The 27,253-nt window shown below is 37.0% G+C and overlaps 3 protein-coding genes across 18 annotated transcripts in view; 1 reads left to right on the top strand and 2 right to left on the bottom strand.

The window, feature by feature from the left end:
* The window catches only part of CRACD (capping protein inhibiting regulator of actin dynamics), a 105,482-nt gene extending 101,585 nt beyond the window's left edge, over positions 1-3,897 (top strand). For all 12 annotated transcript variants that reach the window (XM_085545395.1, XM_085545392.1, XM_085545386.1 and 9 more), the window contains one exon: positions 690-3,897. In XM_085545395.1, coding sequence (XP_085401521.1) covers positions 690-850 — 161 coding nt within the window. In that variant the 3' untranslated portion in view covers positions 851-3,897. The remainder of the gene's footprint in view (positions 1-689) is intronic.
* Positions 2,332-21,526, bottom strand: AASDH (aminoadipate-semialdehyde dehydrogenase). 5 transcript variants are annotated; one of them, XM_015862226.3, is made up of 15 exons: positions 21,476-21,526; positions 20,617-20,870; positions 18,676-18,796; positions 17,667-18,007; positions 16,859-17,051; positions 15,361-15,602; positions 12,932-13,038; positions 12,324-12,496; positions 11,119-11,311; positions 10,470-10,588; positions 8,495-9,188; positions 7,531-7,694; positions 6,860-6,985; positions 6,532-6,663; positions 2,332-5,490 (listed from the first exon to the last, which is right to left on the bottom strand). In XM_015862226.3, exons 2-15 carry the CDS (start codon positions 20,844-20,846, stop codon positions 5,095-5,097), a joined length of 3,231 nt encoding a protein of 1,076 aa, XP_015717712.2. In that variant the 5' UTR covers positions 20,847-20,870; positions 21,476-21,526; the 3' UTR covers positions 2,332-5,094. The 5 variants fall into 5 exon arrangements, 3 of the variants coding, with proteins under 3 accessions (XP_015717712.2, XP_085401526.1, XP_085401528.1); XR_014945436.1 differs by lacking the exon at positions 10,470-10,588; XR_014945437.1 differs by lacking the exons at positions 10,470-10,588; positions 21,476-21,526 and adding an exon at positions 21,111-21,246.
* Positions 21,527-21,725: 199 nt separating this feature from the next.
* PPAT (phosphoribosyl pyrophosphate amidotransferase) overlaps positions 21,726-27,253 on the bottom strand; it is a 39,971-nt gene continuing 34,443 nt past the window's right edge. Inside the window, exons 8-11 of the mRNA XM_015862231.3 lie at positions 26,851-26,978; positions 26,354-26,575; positions 25,605-25,725; positions 21,726-24,419 (exon numbers count right to left, since the gene is read on the bottom strand). Coding sequence (XP_015717717.1) covers positions 24,244-24,419; positions 25,605-25,725; positions 26,354-26,575; positions 26,851-26,978 — 647 coding nt within the window. The 3' untranslated portion in view covers positions 21,726-24,243. The remainder of the gene's footprint in view (positions 24,420-25,604; positions 25,726-26,353; positions 26,576-26,850; positions 26,979-27,253) is intronic.

The raw sequence follows: 27,253 nt of genomic DNA, 5'->3' as shown, positions 1-27,253 counted from the left end.
ATCACTGATTTTGAATTTTCCTAAAGGGAAAGTGTAGAACTGTGCTGGTCGTAAAGGAAATAATGACTGGATATCCATATGATCACTGTCTACGGTTGGAGTCAGGCAGCCATTATCAACAGCACAAATATAATATAAGCCAGTATGTCTATGCTATGAATGGTAATGCACTGGTTTGGGTTTCCCACAGTGAGTAGGGTAGTATAAGCAGAAGACCAGGCTAGAAAATGTTTAAAATAGGTTTGCTGAATTCTCTTATAATGTCTTAAAGTAAATAAATAAATTATAGTAATTGAAAAATGTGATCTATTTCAGGCTTGCACTTGAATCTTCTGCAACAGGATCTGCTAAAGAGAGTATAGCTTTTAAAATAGCATAAACTACTGCAACCTTTCAAATTATTGGCTTTCAGTGTCTGCCTACAGCAGTAGCTGCAATTAGAAAACTTTAAAATATTCAGAATGTGAAAATGCATCTAAAAGTAATTTGGACTGAGAACATTTAACAAAGCTTCTGAAAAAGGAAATTCTGCTCCTTCGTCATCAGATTATTTTGCATATAAGTAAGATTTAACTAATAGAGCTGGAAATGAGTATTGTGTTAAATCAGAACAACTTAATAGAAATGAATTCTCTGAAATTCTCCAACAGAGTTCAACTGAAACTTGTTTTGTTTCCTCCTCCCCACAGTGGAAATTTCAGATTCTGTTCCACCAACACCACTGGCAAAAGAGGTGGCCAAGAGATTCTCCACACCTGATGCAAACCCCGTGTCAACAGAACCAGCCTGGCTTGCACTGGCTAAGAGGAAAGCAAAAGCCTGGAGTGACTGTCCACAGATCATAAAGTAAACTGTAAAATGGCATCTCTATTGCTGCCTATTAACTGCTTTCTTTTTATTTATTCAGCTTTTAAACACATGACAAAACTGAAAATGCATGTATCGGAGGACTGGAAACTGAACCGATTACCATTTTGCTCTAGCTCACTGTAAAGCCTATTCAAGTCCATATATTCCATTGCTTTGACAAATAGCTAAGTGAGGTCACAAGAAATTTCAGAGCCAATCTCTCTAAAAATTCAAGAATGCTCAAATACTGGATGAAAATTTTAGCCAGTATCATAACAAGGGGCAGAACTTCAGCAGCTCCTTAAATTCTCTTGAATTTGGTTCTGGAATTTTAGATCTCTACAGTTAAGTGGAGATTTCAGGAAAGTTTTTCAACAGTCCTCTGTTGAAAATGAATGCAAGATGCATGTTCCCTTCTCTTACTTCTAAATTTTCTTAAGTGTTAAGCTGTATGAACTGTCAGTAGTTCTACCTGCTATTTAAAAGCGTCTTACCTAATGAAGAATGTTGGTAGACTTCTATCCACCTGCAAATGATAAATAAGGTGGTACCATTCAAATGCTGAGCTATCATGGGATTATTGTGTTAATATCCCCCTAGTCCTAAGAAGAAAACAATTCATCCAACTTCATAAAAAAATTACTCATTATGCTGAAGTCAGCAAGTTTTCAGCAAGAAGCCTCTACTCTGCAACTACCTGAAAGGAGGTGGCAGCAAGGAATGTCACATTCTTTCTCCTCAGGTGACGAGTGGTAGGATGTGACAAAGCAGTCTCACAGTGCACTGGGGAGGCTTTGCTTAGATTTTTAGAAAGGATTTTGTCACAGAAAAGGCTGTCCTGGGACACAGTGGAGTTCCTGCTGCTGAAACCATTTAAGGGATGCGTAGGCATGGCAGTAAGCAACAAGACTTGGTGAGGAGCCTTTGTAGGTCAGGTTGATGGTTGGACTTGATGGTCTTGAATGTTGTTTCCAACCTAGGTGATTCCATAAACCAGGGAATCGGTGTTTACTGTAGTTGTTTAAGTGCATCACTGTGCGCTTGGCCACTTTTAAGATGCAGAGAGAAAGCAATTGCAAATTTTTAAATATTTAAATAATGTGACTGGGGCTAAAGTAAGTAAAACTATTCCTGTGCTCCTGTACTTACAGAGTTGGTCTCAGGAAGTTCCCACAGGAGCAAGAACTTATAACTGAAGTTAACTGAGACCTGAAATCCAGGTCAACGAACATCTCTAGAGCTTCAGTTTTTCTCTGCATTTCTCCTGGTTTTACTTCACATAAAACTTTGAGTATTTCATGTAAATTCCTGTTCTTTGACCAATACAGACAGCACACTTCAAAAGGGTTTACTTACTCTCCTTATGTGAGCGCTGACTTACTGCCCAGTTGATTTACCTGCTGTAGCAGATACTTTATTTCTTCTCTGTACCTAAAATAGTGTTGTTCACTCCCTCCCTCTTGCAAAAAAGAATAAAGTCCATAATATAATAAAATTTTTATTATCCTTAATGTCCCATGGAAATAGCTATGTTTGAATTTTTAAAAGTCACCCTAGTTAACAAATCTGTAACATGCCCAACAAGGTTTTACAAGGCAGTATTTAACAAAGCTGATGATCTCCTAGTAGTGGCAAGGCTCTAAGGTGCTTGAAGCCTAAGGCGAGATAAAGGGTGATAACTTTGGTTGAAAGACTTTGCATCATTATAGAATGATACCACATGTATTTCATGGAAATACTTTAGCCAAACTGCTGTATGCAGCATGAGTAGTAGCACTTTAAATTATGCAGAAAGCAGAATGAAATCTGCCTTGAATTCCCATTCCAAGAATCAAAAACGATCAATAGTAAAATCATTACTAAATAAATACCCAGTTTTCCATCAAACAGAAAGCAAAGGTTTGCTATCATGGTTACAACAGCACAAACACATGACATGGTGAATGGGAAGATCAGAACAGCAGCAAGAAGGGTTTTTTTGAGGCTCCTAAGCCATCACTTTTACTCAGATTCATATTTTAAACCCAAACCTGTAAAGTAACATTTTTTTCCATTAATATAAGCATTTAGAATGTTTTATACAGAAATGAAACAATGCTGTTCTCAAATATTTGGAAAAAAAAAAAAATACTTACTGCTACATAGTAAAATCTCTGCAAGCTTTTCTGAAGAAAGAATCTGGCCCACAATTATTTCTGCTCTGCTAGCACCATGAACTCGTACTATTTAAATCTATTCTTTTTGTGAATTTTGTAAGCCTTCAGTATGTATTTGTAGTTACAAGAATTAAACTGCCTGAAATCTGTCTTTAGGATTACTCCTTGAGATAGGGATACAGATTTAATATAGAGAAGGTGAAATAAATCGGGATTAAAGTATTCCAGAAAGCATAGCATAACAAGGTGCTATTGTGCATGACTGACATAATGATGCAATTTTCCAATACAGTACACTTACTTATAGCACACAGAACAAACCTTTTGTTAAGGATAGTCTTTAAGCTAAAGCTTCAAACCAGATTGTTTTTCTTTTCAACCATAAAGGTGTCTAGTGTAATAATGGAACCCGTATTCTGTACAGATCTTGGTGGAAACATTTCTAAAATGTACATGTCCAACAGTGACATTTCATGATCAACTAACAAAACTTTGCACTAAATACCAATGGAGTGAAGTGTTACTTTGCTTTAGCTTTGTTGCAGCCGTTTCTGATAAAGCGTTGGAAATGTTAAAAACAAACAAAAAAACAACCAACCCAAACCATTACTTCTGACTTTAAAACACAAAAAATGTTTTAAAAACCAAACCACTCTTGTAGTATATTGTCTCAATTTTTGTAACTTATACACATTAATAGCATTTCTTCTGACCAGGTTATATATGATTAACCTCTATGTTCATATTATAGTAATGTATAAAAAACGATAAGATGTATAATTGTGGGGTATTTGTTGTGTACTTTTTTAATTTTTCAAATGTTTTAAAGTGCAATTGTTTATTAAACTAATGTCATTTTAATTCTTATTAAACTATAACCCAGTCAAAATTATCTAATCAGGGATTTATTGATTCTGTGTCTCTTTTTGCTGCGTACTTCAGGTTTGCTTTATAACAGAACTTCTACTGCCACAAGTGTCTTGCCCATGCATGTCTCCTAACAGTAAAATGGATGAACAAGATGTGTACCATAACCTCTGCAACATCTACTTACTTTTAAACTAACTCAGAATGTTAGAATTCAAAGTAGATGGTTCATAAGGAAAAAGATGACTGATAGTCTTCTTAAAGAACTACCATAGAAGCTATTCTAATCTGGAAGATGCTCTTGAGTTAAGAGTACTCCTGTCTGCAAATCCTTACTTTGCATTACTGATAGTAATTTTTTTTAAGGTGTTGTTTATGACAACAACAAAAAAACAACTGTACAATCCCTTATGAATAGTACTCTGTAAACACTGTAGATAGCATTAGTTGAAATTTCTTCAAAAATCATTTGGCAAGCATTGATTTGAACACTACACACCTCATCTAGGAACTCATATGGGTATTGTCATTGACATTTATAGATGTTTTAGAATACAGGAAGTGACTGGTACTGACTTTCACAGAGAAAAGCATAGACTTAGCTGAAGTGAAGCCAGCCAGGGAGGGCCCCAACTTGCAGAAGGAATGCAGGCTGCATCCTCAGAAATCAGCTTAAAAGTTAGACCTAACAAAGAACGTTGGCTACCTTAGCATCTAATGGAATTCCAGTCAAACCAGACAAATGCTGGTCTGATGCCTGCAAGAGGCAGGCACAGGCTAGGCTGCATTCATAGAAAGGAATACATTCCTCCCTCTGGGAGACAAGAATGTCTAATTCCAGTTGTACACTGTGGCACCTTACCAGAGTTTCTTCCAGCCGTACAAGTACTTGGAGCCAAGCTACTGACTTATTTTCCTGCCACACAGGTAAAAGTACAACACTCAGATCCAAATGATTTGAAATACTCTTACTTTCATCAGACTGAGCTGGGAAATGAGGGAAGGACTGTGAAACTTGTGGCTAGTGCTGAGCGATCATCCTTCAGGCAGTACAGCAAGTCAACAAAACATCACTTACCTGCATTTGCAGTGGTGTAAAATGCTGAGAAAGCTGCACAAAGCAGCTCTTGCCTAAAGCAAAATAGGCAGTGAGGTAGACAACAACTGCAAGATCTTAATTGACAAATGTAAACAATTAAAAAGCAGCAGTCTAACATCCTTCTTATTCCTTTTTTCCTGTTATGTACAAATCTAGGCAATAAACATAATCATTTCTACAGCCAACAACAAGCTTTGTTCCCCATACTACGGGTGATGAGAAAACCTCTCCTGGAAGCGTATCTATTCCTTCTGCTGTTCCAGTCCTGGCATTCAGGATCCACACTTTGCCATCTGTAGATACTGCTGTCAAAAGAACTTTGTTCTTTGAGTCATCGCTTTGGAAAACAAATGGCGTTCCGTATACACTCGAAGTGGCTTTGAATTTCCACAGTAAATTACCCTCCATGTTACAACAGTAGATAAAGTGATCATGGGAACCAAAAAAAACTTCTTGCTTAGTTAAGCTAGAGATGCATGGAGATGAAAACACCGGTCCATTCGTGGAAAACTGCCAAACCTACAGAAATAAAATAATCACCCATTATCAAAGGCTGATCACATTTTCAGTATGATAGCAACTATAAATTTTTAATACTTAGTTGTTGATGGAAGCACATACATATAATTTCAAAATCACACAAGATTTCAGTGTGGGCTGGTAAATACTTTTCAAATTACAAGTTTTAATAGCATGTGAGAAAAGAAAACAGATATGCTGGAACAGTTACTATCTTCTGAGAGGCCCACGCAGAGATATATAGCCAGCTTGGGTAAAGAATGTTCTAGGGTTATCACAACACACCTTGTAATAAATTTTCTAAGGATTTTGTTAAGATGCCATTCTTTTCCACAAAGATAAAGTCTCATTAGTGCTGTAGTTTTTCTCTCCTCGAGCTAATAATAGATAGAACCCTCTTCAAGTGAGTATAAGCTCTAACCACTGCTGCAAGGAGACAGAGGGAGTGACACAGACTAGGTCACTGAACAATCAGAAATAGCCTTGGAATTGCCATGTATATTGCACCTGAGGCAAACAGAAATAGTATCAGTTATTTTAATAAACCATACTAATCATGGCAGAACAAAACAATATTTAATTCCATGTTGACTTATTTTGCCAGAACTATAATATGCAACATTGCCACGATGCCGGTATTTAATAAACAACTAAAGATTCTAAGAAGCCTTTACTTCTCAATAGCCACCCTCTATGAAGGGATGGCTTTAAACCTTCTTGAAAAACTTGAAGCCCAAATGTATTTATTTATTGGCACTACTCTGGCACTACCATTTGCTTTGAGTATAAGCTCTACTAGAATTTCTGTTACTACATCAAGCAGCTTGGGACTTAGTGGCATATTTCTGGTTTGGCATGGACTGAATGTACTACAGTTTTTCTTCTTTTGCCTCTGTATAATACACGCTTCTATTTGGTTTGCAAAAAGGTGCATATTAATCATTAAGCCTCGAAAAACAGTATTATAAAGCATGTTATGCAGAGTTTGGGGATGAACATTATACAAAAAAACCCACCCCCACCATCACCAACAGTTTTCACCTTTTCTCCAGAATGATTGTAACAATATAAGTTTCCATCCACACATCCAATACAAACACACTTCTCGTTGCAGTGAGGAGAAGAGAAAAGTGGTTTTCCCAGGAAACTCTTCCAAATCTTATCTCCTGTCACCTGTCAATGGAGGTCACACAGAACGTGTATACACACCTTGTATATAATGACAAGGCTCTCATGTGAAAAAGAATTCATAGTAACACAAAATTGCATGATTTCTTCCACTGTAAAAGTGCTCTTAATTTCAGGAATGCATTTTGGTTTAATCTAAATTTGACACTGAGATCAAAGACAAGAAGGCAATGGTCCATACCGGGTCGACAGCCAGTAACAGTCCTCCCAGCGTAGCAACATAAACATGATGTGGAAAAGAGCTTAAACAAGGAGATGAAAACACAGCTCCACCTTCACAATGCAATTTCCATACACACAGCTTTTCCTGAAAGAACAACAAAAAATTACAATCTGAGTTCAAGCTCAGAATGTTTGCAAAGATCTTTTAATGTCAACCAGTGCATTTAATTAATGTTAGTTTAATTAAGATATAATTCACATGGTGTTATAGAAAACAATGTCAGTGGCTGCTTTCTTCTCCAGTAAATGTACAAAACTCTGCTGAACAACCAGCAGCATCTGGTTTGCCATCTTCTCTCATCTGTTCTTTCAAAATATAAGACTCTCTTCCCACCACTAAGCCATTGTGTCCCTTCTGGATGGGTGTCCTATTCTGAAATATCCATAGAGTATTTAGTAACTGAGAAGCCTAAGATCATGCTTCACCCAGGACTGGGAGCATGAGACCACCACTAGTACTATTTACTAATACATAATCCTAACCCATTCAAGCAAGCACAACTATCTCAAAAGTTTTATGGCAGACTTCTGAGAATACCAGCACTACTGGAGCTTCATCTGGTGTGTTGAAGATTGGGTCTAATTTGGATATTGGTTCATGTATACATAAAAGTTAGCCAGTGTTCTTACATAAATATCCAAAGCATACAGATGTTGGTCATGTGATCCTATGTAGACTAGTCCACTGGAAGGATCTACCACTGCAGAGCTTTTCACAGTGTCTTTTGTGGCAAAGGTCCAGTATGTTTCTCCATCGCTGCTTTGGAGCACATACACTAAGCCATCATAACAACCTGTAGGAAACAAAACATAACAATGGAAATAAAAGACAAATATCTGTATTTATGTGTGGTATGTTTTATGCCGTTAGCTGTGTCACCTCTAGAAAGAAGTTAGTTGTCTAAGGAGGTACAGCTTCAAAACCTTTTCCACCAAGCACCAAGTCTTTGCAATTAGTTTATACACTTTAAGTTGTTCATTCTGTGTGTTCTTTCCTAACTTGTCCTAGATGATATAGTGTATACAAAGACAGCGCTATATATCAACAGCCAGCACTCTTTAAAATTCCCATACTATGGATTAAAAACTTCCTTTCCAAAACTCATGCTTAAAGACAAAAACAATCCAATTTTTAACATGTAATCTATACATATACAGTCAAAGGAAACTGGACTGTTTTTCACAGTTTGAATATCTGAGGTACCACATCTTAACTGCTGCCTCTATCAATTTTTAATGACATTTTAACAGTCCATATCCACCCTTCCGTACTTCTTTAAAAAATACCTTAATGGTCACACCTCAATCAACTGAAAATTACCTGTACCCATAGTTTATTTCTTAATAAGGCCTTAATACTGAACTGGCATAAAATCAACCACTTCAACAACTATAATAAAAATCAACCACTATCAACATCTGCATAATATGTCAATCTCCATCACAATGTTTAAATTACTTATTCCTTCTGTTTCTGTTTTACAATAAATTCATCTAGAAACAGATATGGAAGTTTAAGGGTAAGTGTAAATGGGAACATTCAGAGGTAAGAAATACGAAAAAAATAATCTGAAAGTTAAAACCAAAGGCATACCGACAACAATGAAATGTCCACACTTTGATACACAGGCAGAAGATTCAATGCGATCTCCAAGGTTCTTTTCCCATTTTACTTCTCCTGTCTCTAGATCAATAGCCTGCATCGCGTGAGAGTGAGAGCCAACAAATACTGACGCAGTTTCTTCTTCTTTAGATGATATTACAATCAACGGTGATGCATCAACACATTTTCTTGTATCTGATTTCCATCTTGTGCGCAATGCCAACTCTGCTGTTGTTATATGGCTGCATTCTGCATCCCCTCCCACCTTTTCTGTACTATACTGTTCCATAACAGACTTGGTGAAATGCATAGTAAAAAAATGATTTCCTCTGCTCAGTGCTACAAATGAAATTAATCCCGGAGCAACCCTAAGATATCCTTCAGATTTCAGTTTAGCATATTTTCCATGAATTTCCTCTCCATTGTTTTTACTTAGTTTTCTTTTCAAAACATTGTCATTGTTTGTCAGCTGGTCTTCATCTGGAAACAGAGTTTTAAGAATATGCTTATAAACCTCCTCAATTGAACGGCTGAGAATAACTTCAAGGAGCCCAGGCACACCTCTGCCTACTAGCATCTCAATTTCATCATAGAATTGTAGGGCTTTAAAAGAGTCTCCACCACTGTACAAAAATACCGCATCTTTAGAAATTCCACTTGAATCATCTAGGAGACCCAGAACGGACTAGAGAAAAGGAAAGAGAGAACAGGCCATAAGCATTACACCATATCACACCCACACAAAAACTTGAGTAAAATCCTAATGAACATCCAGAATTCCACTAAAAATTAACAGGAACTGAGGAAACCTGCTTTGAAATTGTGCCAATAATAACAGTTGAGGAGGAACACACAGACATTAGTTCAGTGCTACAATAATTTTTGCTAACTTATTTCCAATTTCCAGAATCTTTTTCAATTTCATTAATGATATCTGTCAGTGAAGATACTGATGTCTGTCCTGGTTTTCACTGGAATAGTTAACTTTGTAGTAGCTAGCATGGTCCTGTGTTTTGTATTTTGTATGGAAACAGTGTTGACAGCACAATGATGTTATAGTTGCTGCTTAGCAGCACTTAAACAGATACAACGATGTTTCAACTTCTTGTGCTGCCCCCAACAGCAGGGAAGAGAGGGCGCACAAGGAGCTGGGAGGGGACATCGCCAGATAGCTGATACATCCCATACAACGTGGCATCACACTGAACAATAAAAGTTGGTTTTGAAAGCTGCTTTCTACAGTTCAGACTTAGTCTAGGGCACATTCCATCCACTTGCTTATAATTTCAATAGCCACCAGCATATCTCAGTATCAGCACAAGAAAAGCCAATTACTACACCAACTTCTTTCTACCTTTATTTACTCAAGTCCAAGCTGGAGCAAATCCCACTTTCAGATGAAAATCAGAAGTCCACTTTTGAAAAAACTAGAATAGTTTGGTATTACATTTAGGTAGTTTGAAAAAACAAGACTTCAGCAAAGAAATTTAGAAACAATACAACAAAACAGCTCAAGAGACAATTACACAACTGTGCCACCTATTTAAAAGATAAAAAAATAAGACTCTTCAATTCACTATTATTTTTAGCAATTAGAAACTCTACTGACACAGCAGCTATTTTCTACAAAGTTTCCACATCCCAGTTCTGCTTCCCTTAGGGATACCTTACTTGGTAAGTGAAGCAGCATACAAAAAGCTACTGACAGATTACAGCTTTCCTCTGCTAATTTCTCATACCTTCACACTCTGCGGTTTTATCTGATGCAGAAATATAAATTACCCCCTCCTGACCATTACTGAGCAACTGTATTTAAGTATTAACTGAGTAGAAGGAACGGTAATATTTGAATGTATAGGCAGCTAGAATGTTCTGGTTGCATTAGTCATACTTCTTAAACTGTTTAATTCCTGACACATGTATAATGATGCACTTGCAAAGATAAAAAGGCAGCTCAAAATACTACCTTCCATAAATACTGCAATCTTTCCCACAGTTCCTCTGCACCACTCAGCTTACTGTCACGCCTTCTGGAGTTTAGATGGTAGTGGTAAATCTTGTTCAGTTCAGATATATCAACTTTGCCTTTGTGGAAAATAAAGTGTGATTTTTTTTATTGCTCTTCTGCATTTACACTTCCAAAATTCTCTCTACCCAAATAACCATCTTAGTCTTTTACTGCCCTCCTTATTAATACTCAACTGCACTTATTTTTTAATAAACCAGTCAATCAAATACACTCAATAGAATCAAATGAGGATTTTGAACATTCACCCCAACCTCCCACATAATCCCATTATCAGTTCCTGATCTTTCACCAAGTGAAGGCAGGGTTCTGTTGCAGACTGCGACAGAAAATAAATGTGCAATTTTAATACTAAACTGATTTTGCTGCTGCTTTTTGAATCTTGAACAAAACATTATCAAGCACACATAATAGGTGACCATGATTTCCTAAGGAGTTAGTTATCTGATTTATGTGTTTAAAAAGTATGACTGGATTTTGGTCAATTAGAAAAAACAAACAAACAAAAAACCCAACAAGAACACAAAAGAACAAAACCAGAATGACAGTCATTAAAGTAAGTGGCAAAGGTACCTAAAGCATCATTTACCGTGTGATGTTAAAGGCAAAGTTCTAATCTGTACAAGCTCATCAGGAATTCCATGGGTTGGCAGACGTTTCTGGAGTTCACGAAGAGTTTCGCTCTCTTGTAAATCACCCCTGGGAACCACAAATAGGATAAGTTTTTCCTGCTGATACCAGGTCACCGCACAAGCTTCTACCTGACAAAGACCTTCAGCAGCCTGTAATTAAAAATATACATATATTTTGAAATGTAGTTCATCAGAGCATAAGGAGTAAAAAGCACAAGTTACTTAGAAAAATTATCCATTTAAAATATGTATTTCTCTCATTCCTACACAATATTCTGATCACCAGTACTTCACTTAGTTGACTTAGACAGAAATGATCATTGTCAGAGACTATAAAGAATGAATGCAGAGAACCCAGCAGAGCTACTTTACAATGTGCTTCTCAGTTATCTATACAACTTTCCTGAGTTGTTGTTTCCTGGCAGAAATGCTTTCATAAGGTCTCACAACCCAAACTGTCAATAAAGATAGAGAGCATGTTTCTGAAGTGTAGACCCTTTAATAAATACTAAACCATCATTTTTTTTTTTTAAACAAAAATACTATTAGATTATAACAGCTACACAGGGGATACATTTTTTCCTGTGTCTTAAATAAGTCAAAATCTGCATTTCTTTAAAAAAAAAGAATGGTTTTAATAATATCCAAAGAAAGATCAGAATGAGATCCTAAGTGACTGGTGAAAACAAATAAAGAAGTATTTTAAAGTTTATTCCTATTTAGAAAAGAATCCTCAAAACAAATGACCAGGATGCAGGAACTGAATGCATGCTGAGTATGTTTGCTAATGATGCTAAAAGCGAGAGGAGCTGCCGACTCCTTCATGGAGCCCTGCAGAGAGATCTGCCATTCAGTCCTATGGAACAATGACCGTGTACAGAAGCACAACATGCAGTATTTTTCAGCTCTACATATAGAGACCTCAATTCTATTGGAACAGAGCATGCAATAAGACAGATGTGTAAGAACTAAGAGCCAAACTTCTCCATGTTAAGTATCTACATTAAGTGACTACATTTTTGATAATACGACCTCTTAACTTCTTTAAGACTCCAAAAGATCTGAAAATTAATGCATACTGATTTTCGATGATAATAATTTGTACATTATCTCTGCTCTTTCATACTGGCATACTCATAACATACACAAGATGCTATGCTACCTGCTGCAAACATTCAATATTAAAACGTTTGCCATGACGCTTAATCTGATTGTCTTTCCGACCCAAGAAGAATATCTCTGCATTCTGCACTCGTACAAAATCCCCTGTTTCTCTCATTGTGTCCTGTGGTACCATTATCTCATCATCAAGAAAGCAGATTCGTTCTGCACCACCTATAAAGAAAAGATTGTGATCATTATTAAATGTCTCTCTGTAAATGACGTAATTAATAAAATACTAAGTATTTTATCAGAAGTCTCTTATCAACATCTAAACATCTACACAGTACAAATTAGGCAACAGAATTAATTCAATTAGTACATATAAACTACTTCAGCGGATTCAAAATGCAAGCAGGAAAAAAAAAAGTTAAAATATCAGTATAATGAAACCTGTCTGCAGCTAAAGTGGTGATTATTTCCTGTTCATCTTTCCAGCGAGCTAAAAATACCATCAGATGGTCCCCAGCCCAATGGGAATTTACAGTATTACTCTAATCTGTTTAGCAGAGGCAGGCACCAAGTAAAAAGAAAAAAAAAAAACACAACATATTACTAAAACTCAATTAGGAAAAATATCTTAGAAGAATAAAAAAAATATAAAGTAACCTATAAATATTTGTCCCTCGCCTTCTAGAACTGCAGAGCCATTGGCATCTCTGATCTCAACCACTGTTCCAAGGAGTGGAGATCCCAAAGGGACAGGAAAATCAGTTCTAAATGTATCAGAGAGAAACAGTACAAGTTTTTTCTTTCTGAACACAAATGATTGAACACAGGAATGATTTCACATATAATCTACTGTAAGAACAGCATTAGAGCAAAAGTAAACAGCCGAGTCTTCTTTCTACAAACACTCTCAAACACTCAATTTGTTCAAAATGAAAAACCTTGTCAACATACACGGATTTCATAATCATATACAAAACAAAACCCACCAAACAGAAAATCAACAAAATCCGTTCAAATGTGTCGAATAAATAAATAAATAAATAAAAATCCCATAAAAGTACCCAGTTTTAAGTCCTTGAGGTTAAGCCTCCATCAAGCACAATTATTTTAAACACATGTGACAACTAATTGTCTTTCCCTATCGTGGTTTGAGCTTTAATTCTTTGTGATTACTGATAATGCGTTGGCAAGATTCCTCAATTTTTATAAAAGAACAAAAACAGAAGACAAACAGCACCTCATTTGAATATTACTATTAAGAGTCTTGGGATTAGACATTTAATTTTGCTAAATATATATAAAAAACAGCACAGAGCAGGGCAGACCAAAAAAGTGCTAACTTTTCTACTTATCTTTTGATTTTCTAGTGTTCTTTAGAACCTGCACCAGTTTTCATCATACAAATAGCAAAAATAACAACACACTATGCTCTAATTGTCCTACTAATGCTAAGAAGTAAAGAAGACATAACCATGTGTCCTGGTTTTGGTTCTGTGCTGCTTACTTGCTTATTGTGGTTCTCTTTGCAATGACACATAAGGGGAGCAGGCTGTGATGTGAAGAGTGGGAGATAACAATCACAGACTATAGAAGTTTTCAAAAATTCCAATTCTACCTTAGTTTGAACAGAAAAACAACACGTTATCTCTGCAGCACAGACAAGGACTAGAAAAGAAACAGCTTCAGAGACAAGAAAATAACATTTGAACTCAAAGAAATCAGAACGTAATACTAGAATCAGAAAATGTCAGCATCGTAGAAGACCTCATATTTTGTGCACAGCAGATATTTAACAACAGGACATATTACACCGCTTCCACAGGAAACTCCTTGCTTATTTAATAGGAGTTTTGCAGGAGAATTTGAGAAGAGTTTCTGGCTAACTACCATTTTCAGTTTAAGTACCTGATTAATATCACATCACTTGTCCTATGAAATGGGATGTTTCACACACGCCTACCTCAAGTCACACGTATAACTGTCATGCCTAAGAATAATTACACATTTCAGTAAGCAAACGAAACATTGAGCTAACTGGTCTCAACACTCCTTCAATTCTCTTTACAAAATACAATGAACGAAGTCTTCAGTAGAGTGAAGATGGCAGAGTGTTAAATGATGAAAAGAAATTACTTTTCAAAGTCCACATAAAATGACCACAAGGTCTTATGTCTCACTTTGTACAGTTTCTGTACATGTACTTATCAAGTAACTTCAGTGGGATCATTTGCTGCATAATATTATCCAACGTCAGAAAAAATAAAAACCAGTAACTAGTTTCCATCTCCTCATTTGCAGAGTTTTAAAAACCAAAGGTAAAAGTCCTGAATCACTAAGAATCACACTTAGAATTACAGAATTGTAGGGGTTGGAAAGAACCTTTGAAGTTGACATCAAGTCCAACCCCCTGCTTCAGCAATTCCCTACAGTAAATCACACAGGACAGTGTCCAGACAGGTCTTGAATGTCTCCAGATAAGGAGACTCCACATCTCTGGGCAGTCTGTCCCAGTTCTCTGTCACACTTAAAGTTTCTCCTTCCGTTCATAAGGAACTTCCTGTGTTCCAGTTTGTGCCTGTTAACCCCTGTCCTTTCACTGGGTTCCAATGAAGAGAGACTGATTCCGGTGTCCTCCTTCGATTATTTTTGCTTCAAATAAATAAATCTCAGAAGTAACATTTTGACCTTGACAGACCTAAGCTACAAGCATAGCTTCATTCAGAGGCTATGATCAAGTCTAAGAGCTTCATTTTAATTAATTTATTTTTTAAACTCCCACTGATGGTTCTACTAAGCTTTCTGTATTTGAATATACAAGATCTCACTGGAAAAGCTTCCTGATGAGCAAGAGTAGGAGTAACTGAAGTTACAGCAAGCAAATACCACCACACAGAGACAGCATGCCCCAACCTAGGCTTGTTCATGCTCAGCATGTGGGAACGCGGGCTAGAAAGAGGAAGAGGTCTAGATATAGATGACTAGAACAGAGACCACCATGAAACACTGCATGGGGAAAAAACCAACAGTGCCACAAGTATGAAGGTTCTCAGACTGAAGTTTTATGGTTCAAGAATCAATTTTCCTACCTAAAATCAGCACTAAAAACCTCCTCAGGAATCCTGTAGCAAGTGGCCCAGCTTGAAACCTCAGTTATACCATACAGATTAAAAATACTTGTTTTGTTGTCCTTGTGTTTCCAACTCTTCCAGAGATTCAGTACAGGAAACGCTTCACCACCAAGGGCTAAGACTCGGAGTGAAGTGTCTGCAGACAATACTGTTGATTTAATAATGTGAGCTCCGAATCTTCTGAAAAGTGTTGGTGTTGCCTAGATGATACATATTCAAAAACAAAACAAAGAGAAACCACTGTACATTACTTCAGTATACATGCATTCTTTCTCTAGCTTTATTGTATCTATTATCTTACCTATACTGCAGATCTACCTAACCACAGATGGCATCAACCATCAGATGTCAGTAAAGACCATACTGGTGTTTTGTGAAATTGTGTTTTTAATGAATACTGTCAGCCCCTGTGTTCTTCTGTAGAGGGAGATGGACACCAGCAAGATTTATAGCAATCTAATAAATCAAAACAAAAGCAGGGAATAAAGTCACAGCATATTTGCAAACAGTGTTTTATTTCTCCTGTGGTGTCCTCAGCAATTACTCCTCAATTGTGTATTTAAAGCCTACAGTCTCACTATCACCATTCTTTGAAAAGGAAACCCACCTATAAATACAAGTATTTCAGAATTACATTAATGACAAAGTAAGACTTTGGGGGCTGATTTATCAGAATTAATAGATTAATTAGACAACACCAATTTTAGCCAAAGTCAATTACAACTGAGATCTCTTTTAGCCACTCTTCCCCCTAAACCCTGATTTAATTTTCTATTATCAATTAATATTTTTATGAAATACCTTTTCACACTACCAGGCAAAGGCTGGGCTTATTTGGCCAAGTTGAATGCTCATAAACTCAGCTAAATTTTCCAAAAATAAACTTTAAACTTATTACAACTGTGATCACACCAGACAAGACCTACACCAAGAGAGAAGGGGCCAATAACACCTCTGTGACTTAAGTACATGTCCTAAAAACAAGAAGTGTTTCAGGGGAATCAGCGATTCTTCTCTCAGTATCATAAAAACAACAACTGTTTTAAATTCCTATAGATAACATCATTTGACTTGTTGTATTTTTAGTGCACATACTGCTATTAAAACTGTTTATGAGGTGAGGCTCAAAGAGGAAACCCATTATAAGATGATAAATAGAAGCAGATGTTTTTAACAGGTTACTCTGTAATTTAATTATTCTTAAGAATTAATGGATTCTTAAGATGAATGCTGGCTTTATCTTCAGTTCATTGCTTTATGCTGCAAGTTGTTTGAGGCTTTGATCAGAAGCTAATTTTCTGAACAGTTAATGTTTAACTGCAAAAAGGATAGCACAGTCTGCTCTCTTCAGGAAGAACACCAATGTTATTATGGTTAAGACTGATGAAACAAGTTAACACATGTTAGCAAAAGTGAGAAGCAAGACACAGAAAACAGTCACTCAGGTGTTGCCTACCTGCAACACTGTCACATGGTGATGGTTAAACAGGGCAGTAGACAGCTCCACAGGCATCATTTTAACAGCACTTGGTACTATGAGAATAGAGGCTCCACTTGTCAAAGCAATGAACAATTCAACCACAGATGGGTCAAATGTTAGAGGAGAAGCCAGGAACAGCACATCATCCTGTGTGATCTCAAAAATTGATCTAAAAACAGAAAGCCAGGAATTACAGATCTGATGCACTCTGATGAAAAAAAAAATCAACTCCAAACTAGAGCAGAGTGGAAGAACATGAAATAGATGCCTCACCTTAACAATACTAAGGGAGTACAAACAACAGTGAATATTTAAGTGTACTCTGCCTTGACATGCAGACCAGACAATTTAAGCAAAAGGTCCTGTATCAAAATATGAACAACTGATTAAACTACCAAAGCCCCTCTACAAATATATATGAATAGCCTAAAATGGAACTAGGATTTTAAAACCATAAAACACATTAAATATAACTGTGAATAATTAATACTGTTATCTATTTCTTTTAAGCAGCAAATCAGCAATACAATACTTAAAACAACAGTCTATAATTTGAAGTACACCCTTCAAAAATTCAGGTGAAGCACCATCTAAATATTAAACACAGCATTACGAGAAACAAGATCTTATGATACTATTTTGAAACAGCAGAAACAAATCAGAAAAGCAGGGGAAGGAGGAAGTGAAGCAGTGTTAAGAACTAACGCACACCTCCCTTCAGTTTTTAAAGAGGAAACCCAAATATCAAATTTGTAGAAGCATTTAAAGGAAAAATCACACTTACTTAAGATGCTGAATATTGGGCACTATACACGTATGAGGCACTCTGACTATCTTCGGGGTCCCTGTAGTTCCTGATGTATGCAAGACGTATGCTAAAGAGCATCTCTGGCCAACATCCTTGTATCCTTCTTCTGATGCTTTTAATTCGAGATGCTCTGAGCAGACAGCATTTCCTAGCTGTGAATTACCCATAACTTTGAAAGCCTCTAATTTACTTTTCACATTGCCTGCTTTCAAATTAACATCAGTACTGCTCCGACTCACTTGGAAGAGAGTTAAACCAATATGTTCTATTGTGGAAGAACTGCAGGACAACCACCCAGCGTGGGATGTCTGGAATTGCTGTGAAAGAAAATGAACAGTTTAAACAGCAGAACTCACGCTGCACTGTTGCTTTAGTGTTTGTAATAAAATATGAAATATTTGCACAAATCTGCCTCTCTACTTTTGGAGAACATACACCAAGCTGTTTTAATATATGTACTTATGTATTAAATAAACACAGAATTCATGAATGAAAAAAAAATCAATTGTCTGAGCAAATAACGAAAAGTGAAAACATACAAAACTTCAGAGAAGATGAAGCACCCCAAATTACAACTGTATGGTCCAGTCTTGTCTACATCCTTAGCAATAAGTCAGGGTAATGGATTGGAGAGAAGATGGAGAAAAGGAAACTAAACCATTACATGCAGCAATTGTTTCCAACTGTTGTGAAGATTTCTAACTCCTCATCTTGAGGTGAGGAGAAAAAAGAGTGGAGAAGTCTTTGAAAGTCACTGCCCAACAAGTTTACCTGGACAGTACTATAAAAACAAACAGGTAATTATTTTTGAATGGAGGAAGAATACTTTCTACTAATTTTGAAGATGTTCTTCTCTGACTTGAAGCCTCTTGTCATGGAGGAATGGAACAAGTTCAACGCAGCTTATAAAAACATGATACTATCTGAATAGCTACACATTTCTAAACTGCGCTTCAATGCTTTCACTGGAAGTCTGAATACTCACTTTGATTTTGTCATTCTCAACTAGAATATATTGAAGATTGCTCTTCCTCATGAAGCGAGTAGATAATAGTGGTGGGGCATCTGGATCAATAGGACAGTAAGCAGCAGGAACCTGAAGGATTCTAAGAAGACAAAATTTAAAACATTTTAAATAAGTTAAAAATAATAATAAAACTAAGAAAATCCACTTACATTTCACTGTTGTTGGGGTGTTTTTTTTTCTTTTTTTTTTTTTTTTCCCCCACTGTAAATAGTTCCCAGAGTCAGAAAATATAGTTATAACGTGACTTTCAAATATTTTTTAGAAACACAGTATGAAGCAAATCAGTTCTGAGTGTGTACCAGAACTTTTTCCCTAATGAACAGAGGAATGAAGAGTATCATTCTGCTGTCAGTCACTGTGCCTTACCTTGTCCCTTTTTTCCCCCGACAGTTGTATACTGCAATCGCTCCCTCTAGTGGCTCAATTTGATAAAGGCAAGCATTTGAATTTATTAGTCCATGAAACAAAATGGTAACTAAAACAGGAACAGCCCCCATAAATTTTAGCATTTCATCTAAGGCTGGGTTCCCATGTCCAATTAGGTATACTTTCTCTTGCAAATGATTCATCATTGTAATGACAATAAGATACTGAACAAAGGCTTGGAAACTGCAGCATTCTGCATACTTGAACAGTCTCTGGAATCAATAAGCACTTAGGCCTGCCCTGCACTATATACAGCAGTTAATTACTCAGCAATTAGAGCTCTAAATAAATTAATCAATATACCAAAGTGCTTCATCAGTTTCCAGTCACATTACAAAAGATATCCGTGAGGCTGCTCAGAGCATTGGGACAGAGGGTAAGGAAGGAAGGACGGACCTGAGGCAACCTCAAGCCAGGCCAGCTGTGAGGGCAGGCCATGCTGAGCAGGGCTTGCTCCAGTCAGACCTTGAAAGTCTCAGCAGACAGAGCCTGTACAACATCCCTGGGAAACCTCCCCTGCTGCTGCACTGGGAAAGAAGGTTCCCCTTACTAGTGAAGAAGCTCATCAACACACCTGGAAAGTTTATTATTACAGCATTCCTTTCACTGAGATCTCTGTAGTCAGCTGTGATGTATGCTCTTGTGCTACTGTGTATTTCAAGTGCAATATTACAGCAGGAAAATACAGATACAGACCTAAGAAGCACGGATGCTGCTTCACCCACTGAAGAAAACATCCTGGTGGTGATGAGGTACTTTATTACATTGTAAACGCAACAGGTAAAAGGATACAACTATTATTATTCATTAGCAACACTAGGATTCAAGAATTGCTGAATTAACATGAACGTTGAGTTCATAAACATTTCCATTTCCTTCCCATTAAATAATCAATGTTTCCTTAGTGCTGCAATGCTAATTACTTTCTCCTACAACTTTCCTGAAATGGAAATGCATCCGTAGACACATTTAGATTGAAGTATGAGATTTCTTTTCAATACTTGATATTTTGCTGGCAAGACAAGCAGAATACATTACAAAACCGCGCACTTGTTTTGCACTGGATATTTATTTCTGCTAAATCAACTCAATTTTCAAACAAGAACAAAGACACGGGTCATTAATAATTGCTTATATTTCCATAAACATACTTAACCACACACTAAAAAAGTTACAATTTAGATCAATGAAGGCAAGATTCAAAAACCTCTGGCACTGACTTTTCGAAGACTGAGTTGTAACACCACAAACTTTTTGTAAGAATCTAAGACTCCAGTGCCTCTAGACTGCTAAGGAACACAACAAAGGCCAAAAAATACACCCAACTGTAGCACTGCAGCAGCACCAAAGCCAACCAGCAGTTACTGCCAGTGGCATTACTATAGTACTACAGCATTTCTGTTGATATTAAAAACATTAAACTTGCAGTTTGCTTTAATTTAATATACAGAATGCAGGTATTCAAATCATTACCCTAAGATCCAAGATGGTAAGTTTATTCCGGGACAGCAGTAAAGGCCTATTTCACACCTTCCTTGAGGATCACAGTACTTCTGAAGGAAAGCTGTTAACTCCGTGGCATGTTTAATCACTGTTGCATACGTGTAGAAAGTTGGAGGTTCATCATTGCATCCATCAAACCAAACAGCTTTTCTACCTGAGTGCAGGCTGGCTGCCTGAGCCACCATATCATGGAGAGTCATCTCTGCTGCACTTCTTCAGTTCCCCTTGAAAGATTAACATAGAGCGTATTGTCACCTCCTGATTTATAATATATCAGTAAAATGACTTAAGTACAGAAAACAGTGCCAAGCAGGAAAGAAAAACAACCCCTGAACAGAAAGCACAGCCCTTTATCACAACACCTTACAGCACTGGAATTCAAAACCTGATACATTTACCATTTACAACAGCTACCATGCTAAGGGCTAGGAGTACAGTAACTCACTAATTTATGGCTGTCCAACCTTTAGGCTTATGTGCGCTGCACTGAGTGAAGAGGGATCCACATTGGGTCACATATATGTAGACTGCACTGACAGTAACACCTCCCATTTCCAAACTACAGCTACTCTCCTGTTTTTGAAGCTGGACACAACCAAATTAAGAATTCTGTTAAAACAAATCAACTAATAGCTTTAGTAAAACTATCAAATAAACTTATTTCCTTTGTAAGTAGGGAAGTTTTTGTCAGTACCGCTCCCTGCAACGCGGGGCCCCCCTGACCGCCTACACCACCGGCACCCGAGACTCCCCCCCACTCCGGTACATGCGGACCCCGCACAGCCCCACCACGCTCCAGGCCCTCCCCGTTTGCGGCTCCGATACCCACCTCTACCGGGGCCTTGCAGCAACACCCAGCGCCATTCCTTCACCGAGTCCTAGCAACCAAAGAACAGCGCTCTCGATTGGTAGAATATCGTTTATCCCTTGGCCTGTTCTCCACTAACGCATAGGTTCATTGGTCAACATCTGTCGCGCTATTTCACTTGGTCCCCACCCCCGGGAGGACGGTACGGAGCGCCGTAGGGCTCTTTGCGGCGGAGGTGTGGGACCCAAATGGATTTATCGCATACCCGAGGGCTCTTTCAGGGTGATTTTATTAAAGAAATCTCCGAGGAGTGATGCCCGCAAGAACAGCGTATAGACATGCCAAGAAATAGTTCATCGTTTTTAATGTTGCACGTGGGAGAAGTTAGACATTAGCTTCTGCTCCTTTGTCACACTTCAGAAGTGATAATGTAGCACAGCCGCACGTTGGTAATGACAGCAGAAAGCGTTATGTAATGAAGCATTGAAATAATACAAATGGGAATGCCTAGAACCAGAGTTCTTCCCTTCAAAGTTGCTGTATGTGATACATGAGAAGCCCAGTAACCTGCCATTGCTCACTGAATAAGGCGGCACTAGAAAAGCATTCTTTAAGTTTAAGACATACATCCTTACAACGAGGCTTGCAGCGTAACTAAAAGTTCTGGGGCATACGATGGCAGTGCTGTGTAATGTCATGTGTTTCATGGAGAAAAATGGGATTATGACTCACTGAAATCAGATTTATGCCACCTGGTGTTCAAATCACATTTGAATAGTTCTTACCACATGTAAAAATAGCAGTTTTGTTGAAAGTTTGTTAAAAATTGTCTAAGTTGCAATCTGTTCTACTAGACAACTTCAAATGGATTGAATTCTGCTAGCAGTGTTATTAAATTGTGCAACTGGTTTCATCCCCTCACATGCATTTAACACAAGAACTCAATTTATCCTTTTAAGAATGTTTGCTTTTTTGAAGGCTGGAAAGAAGGGCAAAAAATGCTGAATCTTTTCAGTTTGCACACACTTCTCCCTCCTAGTGTGGAAGAGTGGGGGTCGGAGAGATTGCATCCAGTTTCTTTTCTTTGCTCACTTTGCTGTCCAGGTAATGGGACTGTTAAAAACACTTGTGAAACAGAAGAGATCCACGTACCTCTCCCAGTAAGCAGATCTCGACTTTTACAAAGAATGCAATTCTCAGAATAAACTAGATTTTCCCATTAGCTTGACTGCAAGAAGGTTCTGATTCCACACAGAACCTCCACAAGGCTCAGTCTTGCGAAAGGATTTACATCCTTTCTTGAATTGAGACTTGTTTTGTGATCACGTATCAGGCACAATTGCTACAAATTCCACTTCAGAAACTCAATTTTTAATACAATGACCAGTGCTGTAATTCTCAACTATGTGTAAGATGGGGAAGGAAAAAGCTCTTAAAACTTTTATTTTTCTCTTGTTTTTGTAGCGGTGTCACATGCAATTGTAAGGCCAAAGTACACGCTATTAAATAGATAATCTAAAATTGAGCTGCTGGTACTTTGTGAGAAAAAACAGAGGTAAACAAAATATGTTTTACAATTGTGCATACATTTGCATTAGTTTTCAAAAGGTGCTTTTCTATTTCAGCTAGTGGTTCATTTTGAGGCGATTTTTATGTATACAAGTAACTAACTGTGACCAATTAAACAATGTTACGCCAATACAATTAAAAAGTACAATACTGATGGTTCTTCAAAACTCTTTTAAAACGTTACATTTATTTTAACAGCAGTGATGTGTAAAAAGAAGAGTCTGGCCAAAACAACACAATCTTCTTTTGTTACTACCACGCTTACTGTTAAGAAAGCAACTATTTTTGACTGAAGTTTGGATGCTAACGTAGACAGAGCACAATGAGTAATAGCTCAGACTTCAGAAATTGTCAGATTTTGTCCTGGAGAAAACAAGATGTGAACAAGAAGTAAAAAATGGCAGTGCCAAGTGCTTTTCTCCTTCTAAGTCCTATTGGCCGCTGGAAAACACATGAAGATTTATGTTGGACTTCAGAAAAGAATTTTGACGTTACAAACATAGAAAGCTTTTGGCTTAGCATCTCCCTGAGTGTTCATTCTTAAAATTATGTACCAGACATTACGTTCATGGAATCTGAACACTATGTTAAAAAGGGCTTGATCAATAATGGCTATTTAGCTATATATGGTATTTAGTTACATATATATATATATATATATATATATATATATACATATACATAAATGGCTATTTAGTAAGATATATATATATATATATATATATATATATATATATATATATATATATATATATAAATCTAAGCAAAAACTGCCAAGGAAGCAATTTGACTCTGTAGATTTCTTCAAGAGAGAGAAGCAGGCTTCACATTCCTTGTAATGATTTTGATAATTTGAAATTACACCACATGATTTATAATTTGTACTTCCAACTTTGTGAATAAACCTGACACGGATATCTCGCATTCAGGGCAAGACTGAAACAAAAAGCTTTGGGAATGGTAAATAATTATAAACACTTTGGTTTTTACAATATTTTATGAGAAAATAGAAAGCACAACCGTGCTTCAAAACTATATGATTTTATATTTTAATTTGCTTAGATAGTTTTTGTCAGCACAGACTTTATCTAAGCCATTAGTAACAGTAATTAGTTAGCTCTGGTAAGCTTTACCTACAGGTAAGAATGCTATTAGCAGGAAGGCATCTTTGAAACAGGTACATTCATCAATGGATGAACCAAAGTCCATCCACTATAAATTCACCATTCTAGCTCTACAGGATACTCTCCAGTGAGACATGCTGTGCAATGACCAATCTTTCCAAGACGTGATTTCTGGGTTTTAAGGCTGTTCTCATTCTCTTTTCTTGCTTTGATGCTTTCTTGCACAGATGATACGAGCCCTTCCACAGAGAGATAAACGACACTGTCAGCCCCTAGAGGAAATGAAGGATTAATCAGTTAAAAGCTGTAATATTGTTCCAAATGTGGTCACACTATCGTATTGATTATGATACAATTACGATCACCTCACCTAAAGAGAACAGTCATGAAAAATTATCAAAGCATACCAAGCCTTGCTCCCTTGTACAGGGAGCAGATTTATTGAAATCTAGACTAAAGGTTCTTAGTTGAGATCTGCAAAAATTGAAACAGAATCCAGGGTATGTATTAAGACCATCTGAATTCTGTACAGTTTCACAGAGTTATCTTGCATTTCAGCTCTGGAAACATGTGTAAGATGTGGCTCAATTCCCAAACTAAACACCTTACAAATAATACCCTTTTTGGAACTTGGAGGAACAGAAGAACATCATGTTAAAAAAAAATATCAGTATTCAGCTCATAAAAATGCTGTACCAGTAGAAAAGTTTGAGAGCCATTTCACATAATCATGTTTTCATTTACACTCACTATTTTATGAAAGAAGGCTTCTTAAGTATGAAATCCTACAAACTTGCAATATTTCAACATGCCTTTATAACGATGATTTTGGAGAAAGGAATTAATTTTAAGATTATTTATACGTGTATTTGTACAAGAAATCTGAGTTTAAAGTTTTCTAACTGCAGCTGTATTCTTAAACCATTTTTAAAGTACTTTGCAGTGCAATAAGCCAGTATATGGCTAGTATAGAGATTTTCTCAGTCACAGACCCTCACACAATTTCCATTACTGGTATCTCCACGATGAGCATATTATTTACCACATCATAACCAACATGGCTGGGTCTTTGTTCTGCTGTAAACATAACTTGTTCTAGGGATCTTAAAATGCATTTAACTTTCTTTTATTAGCTTCAAATGTCATTTCTTTCAAAGTGATGCAATTTACAAGAACTTAAAATTTGTAGAAAAATCAGTGGGTGTTTACAAATCATAGAATCATACAATTGCTCACGTTTGAAAAGACCTCAAAGATCATCAAGTCCAACTGCAGCCTAACCATAGTGCCCTAACTCTAACAACCCTCTGCTAAATCATATCTCTGAGCACGGCATCCAAATGGCTCTTAAACACATCCAGGGACAGTGACTCAACCACCTCCCTGGGGAGCCTATTCCAGTGTTTAACTACCCTTTCTGTAAAGAAGTGTTTCCTATTGTCCAACCCCACATTTACCTATATAGTTTGCAAGATCATGAAATTCAGGTCTGTTGGCAATCAGTTCTTCTTTTGTTGGAATGTTTATTCCCATGTAACACGGAAATCTTATGGGAGGTGAAGCCACACGAATATGCACCTGAATAAAAACACAATTTCAAAACAGTGCTATGAGGTGAAGTCCAGCAGATTGTAATAAAATATTTCAGATTTGAAGATGAGAAAAAAGATAATTTTAGAGTTTATCACTACAGTATTTCCTAGTGTTCCATAAGGTTCAGTCTTTATTTTGCTTCTCTCCTATAGCATTCAATACTTGATGCAGGTGTTTCAGTTTACAAAGTCAAACATCATACAGACCACTTCTGCTTCAGTGACAGACTCGCCTACTGTTTCAGTTAAAAAAGCTGAATCAATTAAAAAAATACACTGTGATGACTTAAAACACATGCCCATACTGCAGTATGTGATGTACTTATTGGTGTGCATCTCATCTTACCTAATCTGTTTTGTATTCTAGTTGTCAGTTACCACTTTATAAATGGAGACATGTTCCTGTCCCATTAATCTCCCAAAAATCAAAGCCAAAGAAACAGACTTTTCAACCCACCATGATAAAAACACACACCAGCCTTCTTTTATTTTGCACACTTGCACTTTTAAGTAATGAAAAAATGCATAGTACAAATAAAGCAAAAACCCAGTGCTTTACCCTCCCATCAATCTTGTACTTAAATCTGTACTGTACCCACTAAAAATGAACTTACCTCTTTAGCTCCTGATTCCCTTAGCAGTTTTATTATGGGAGAGATAGTATTGCCCCTCACAATTGAATCATCAATGATAACAACTCGCTTGCCTTTGAAATTGTCAGATAGAACACCAAACTTCTTTGCAACACCAAGTTGCCGTAATCTCATATTTGGCTGGATAAAAGTTCTTCCTACATAGCGATTTTTACAGAGTACTTCAACATATGGCAGTCCACACTATAAACAGGAGACATTAAGCAGAGTTAGTATCTATAAACTTGGTTATTCTCCATTACTGTGCTTTAAAGAAACCCTAGGATTCAGTATGACTCCACAATAACCAAAAGTCTTTGAAATACCTTAATAGAGTGGAATAATGACAAAAACCAAACAAGTGATGCAGATGACTCCTTGGGTGTGAGGCCACTCTAGTAGCCTGTGCTGAAATGCAGCTCTACAAAAGAATGGTATGTGTAGATGTACTTGAGAAAAGAAAGCAAATTAACACATACCTTCTGAGCATAACCCAGAGCTGCTGGGGTTGCAGACTCTGGAACAGTGCTGACCAGGTCTGCCTCCACAGGTGCTTCAATAGCAAGTTGCTGGCCACATCTCCTCCTGACTGAATACACCATTTGACCTAAGAACAGCAATAAGTGTTTTTCCTGGTATGCATAATTCAGATTTCCTCTCAGATTGCTGTACAAATGTCTGCGGTAAGTTGCAGGCATAGAAGTCAGTGAGAAAAATTTTGGAGTTAATGAGCAGTCATTCACGTGAGCTCATTTATTTCCTCCCATAATGTCATATTCTGAAATTCACAACTCTATCACCACACAGAGAATTGAAATCCAGTCTGCCCTAATCAGGTCATTAAAATTCCTGTGGATGTTACAAGATCTACTTGCAGGGGCA

Source organism: Coturnix japonica, chromosome 4, assembly GCF_054131305.1.
Source record: "Coturnix japonica strain WE chromosome 4, WE-NBRP24, whole genome shotgun sequence".
In the NCBI taxonomy this organism is placed as follows: domain Eukaryota; kingdom Metazoa; phylum Chordata; class Aves; order Galliformes; family Phasianidae; genus Coturnix; species Coturnix japonica.
This window is presented reverse-complemented; position numbering and strand designations above follow the sequence as displayed.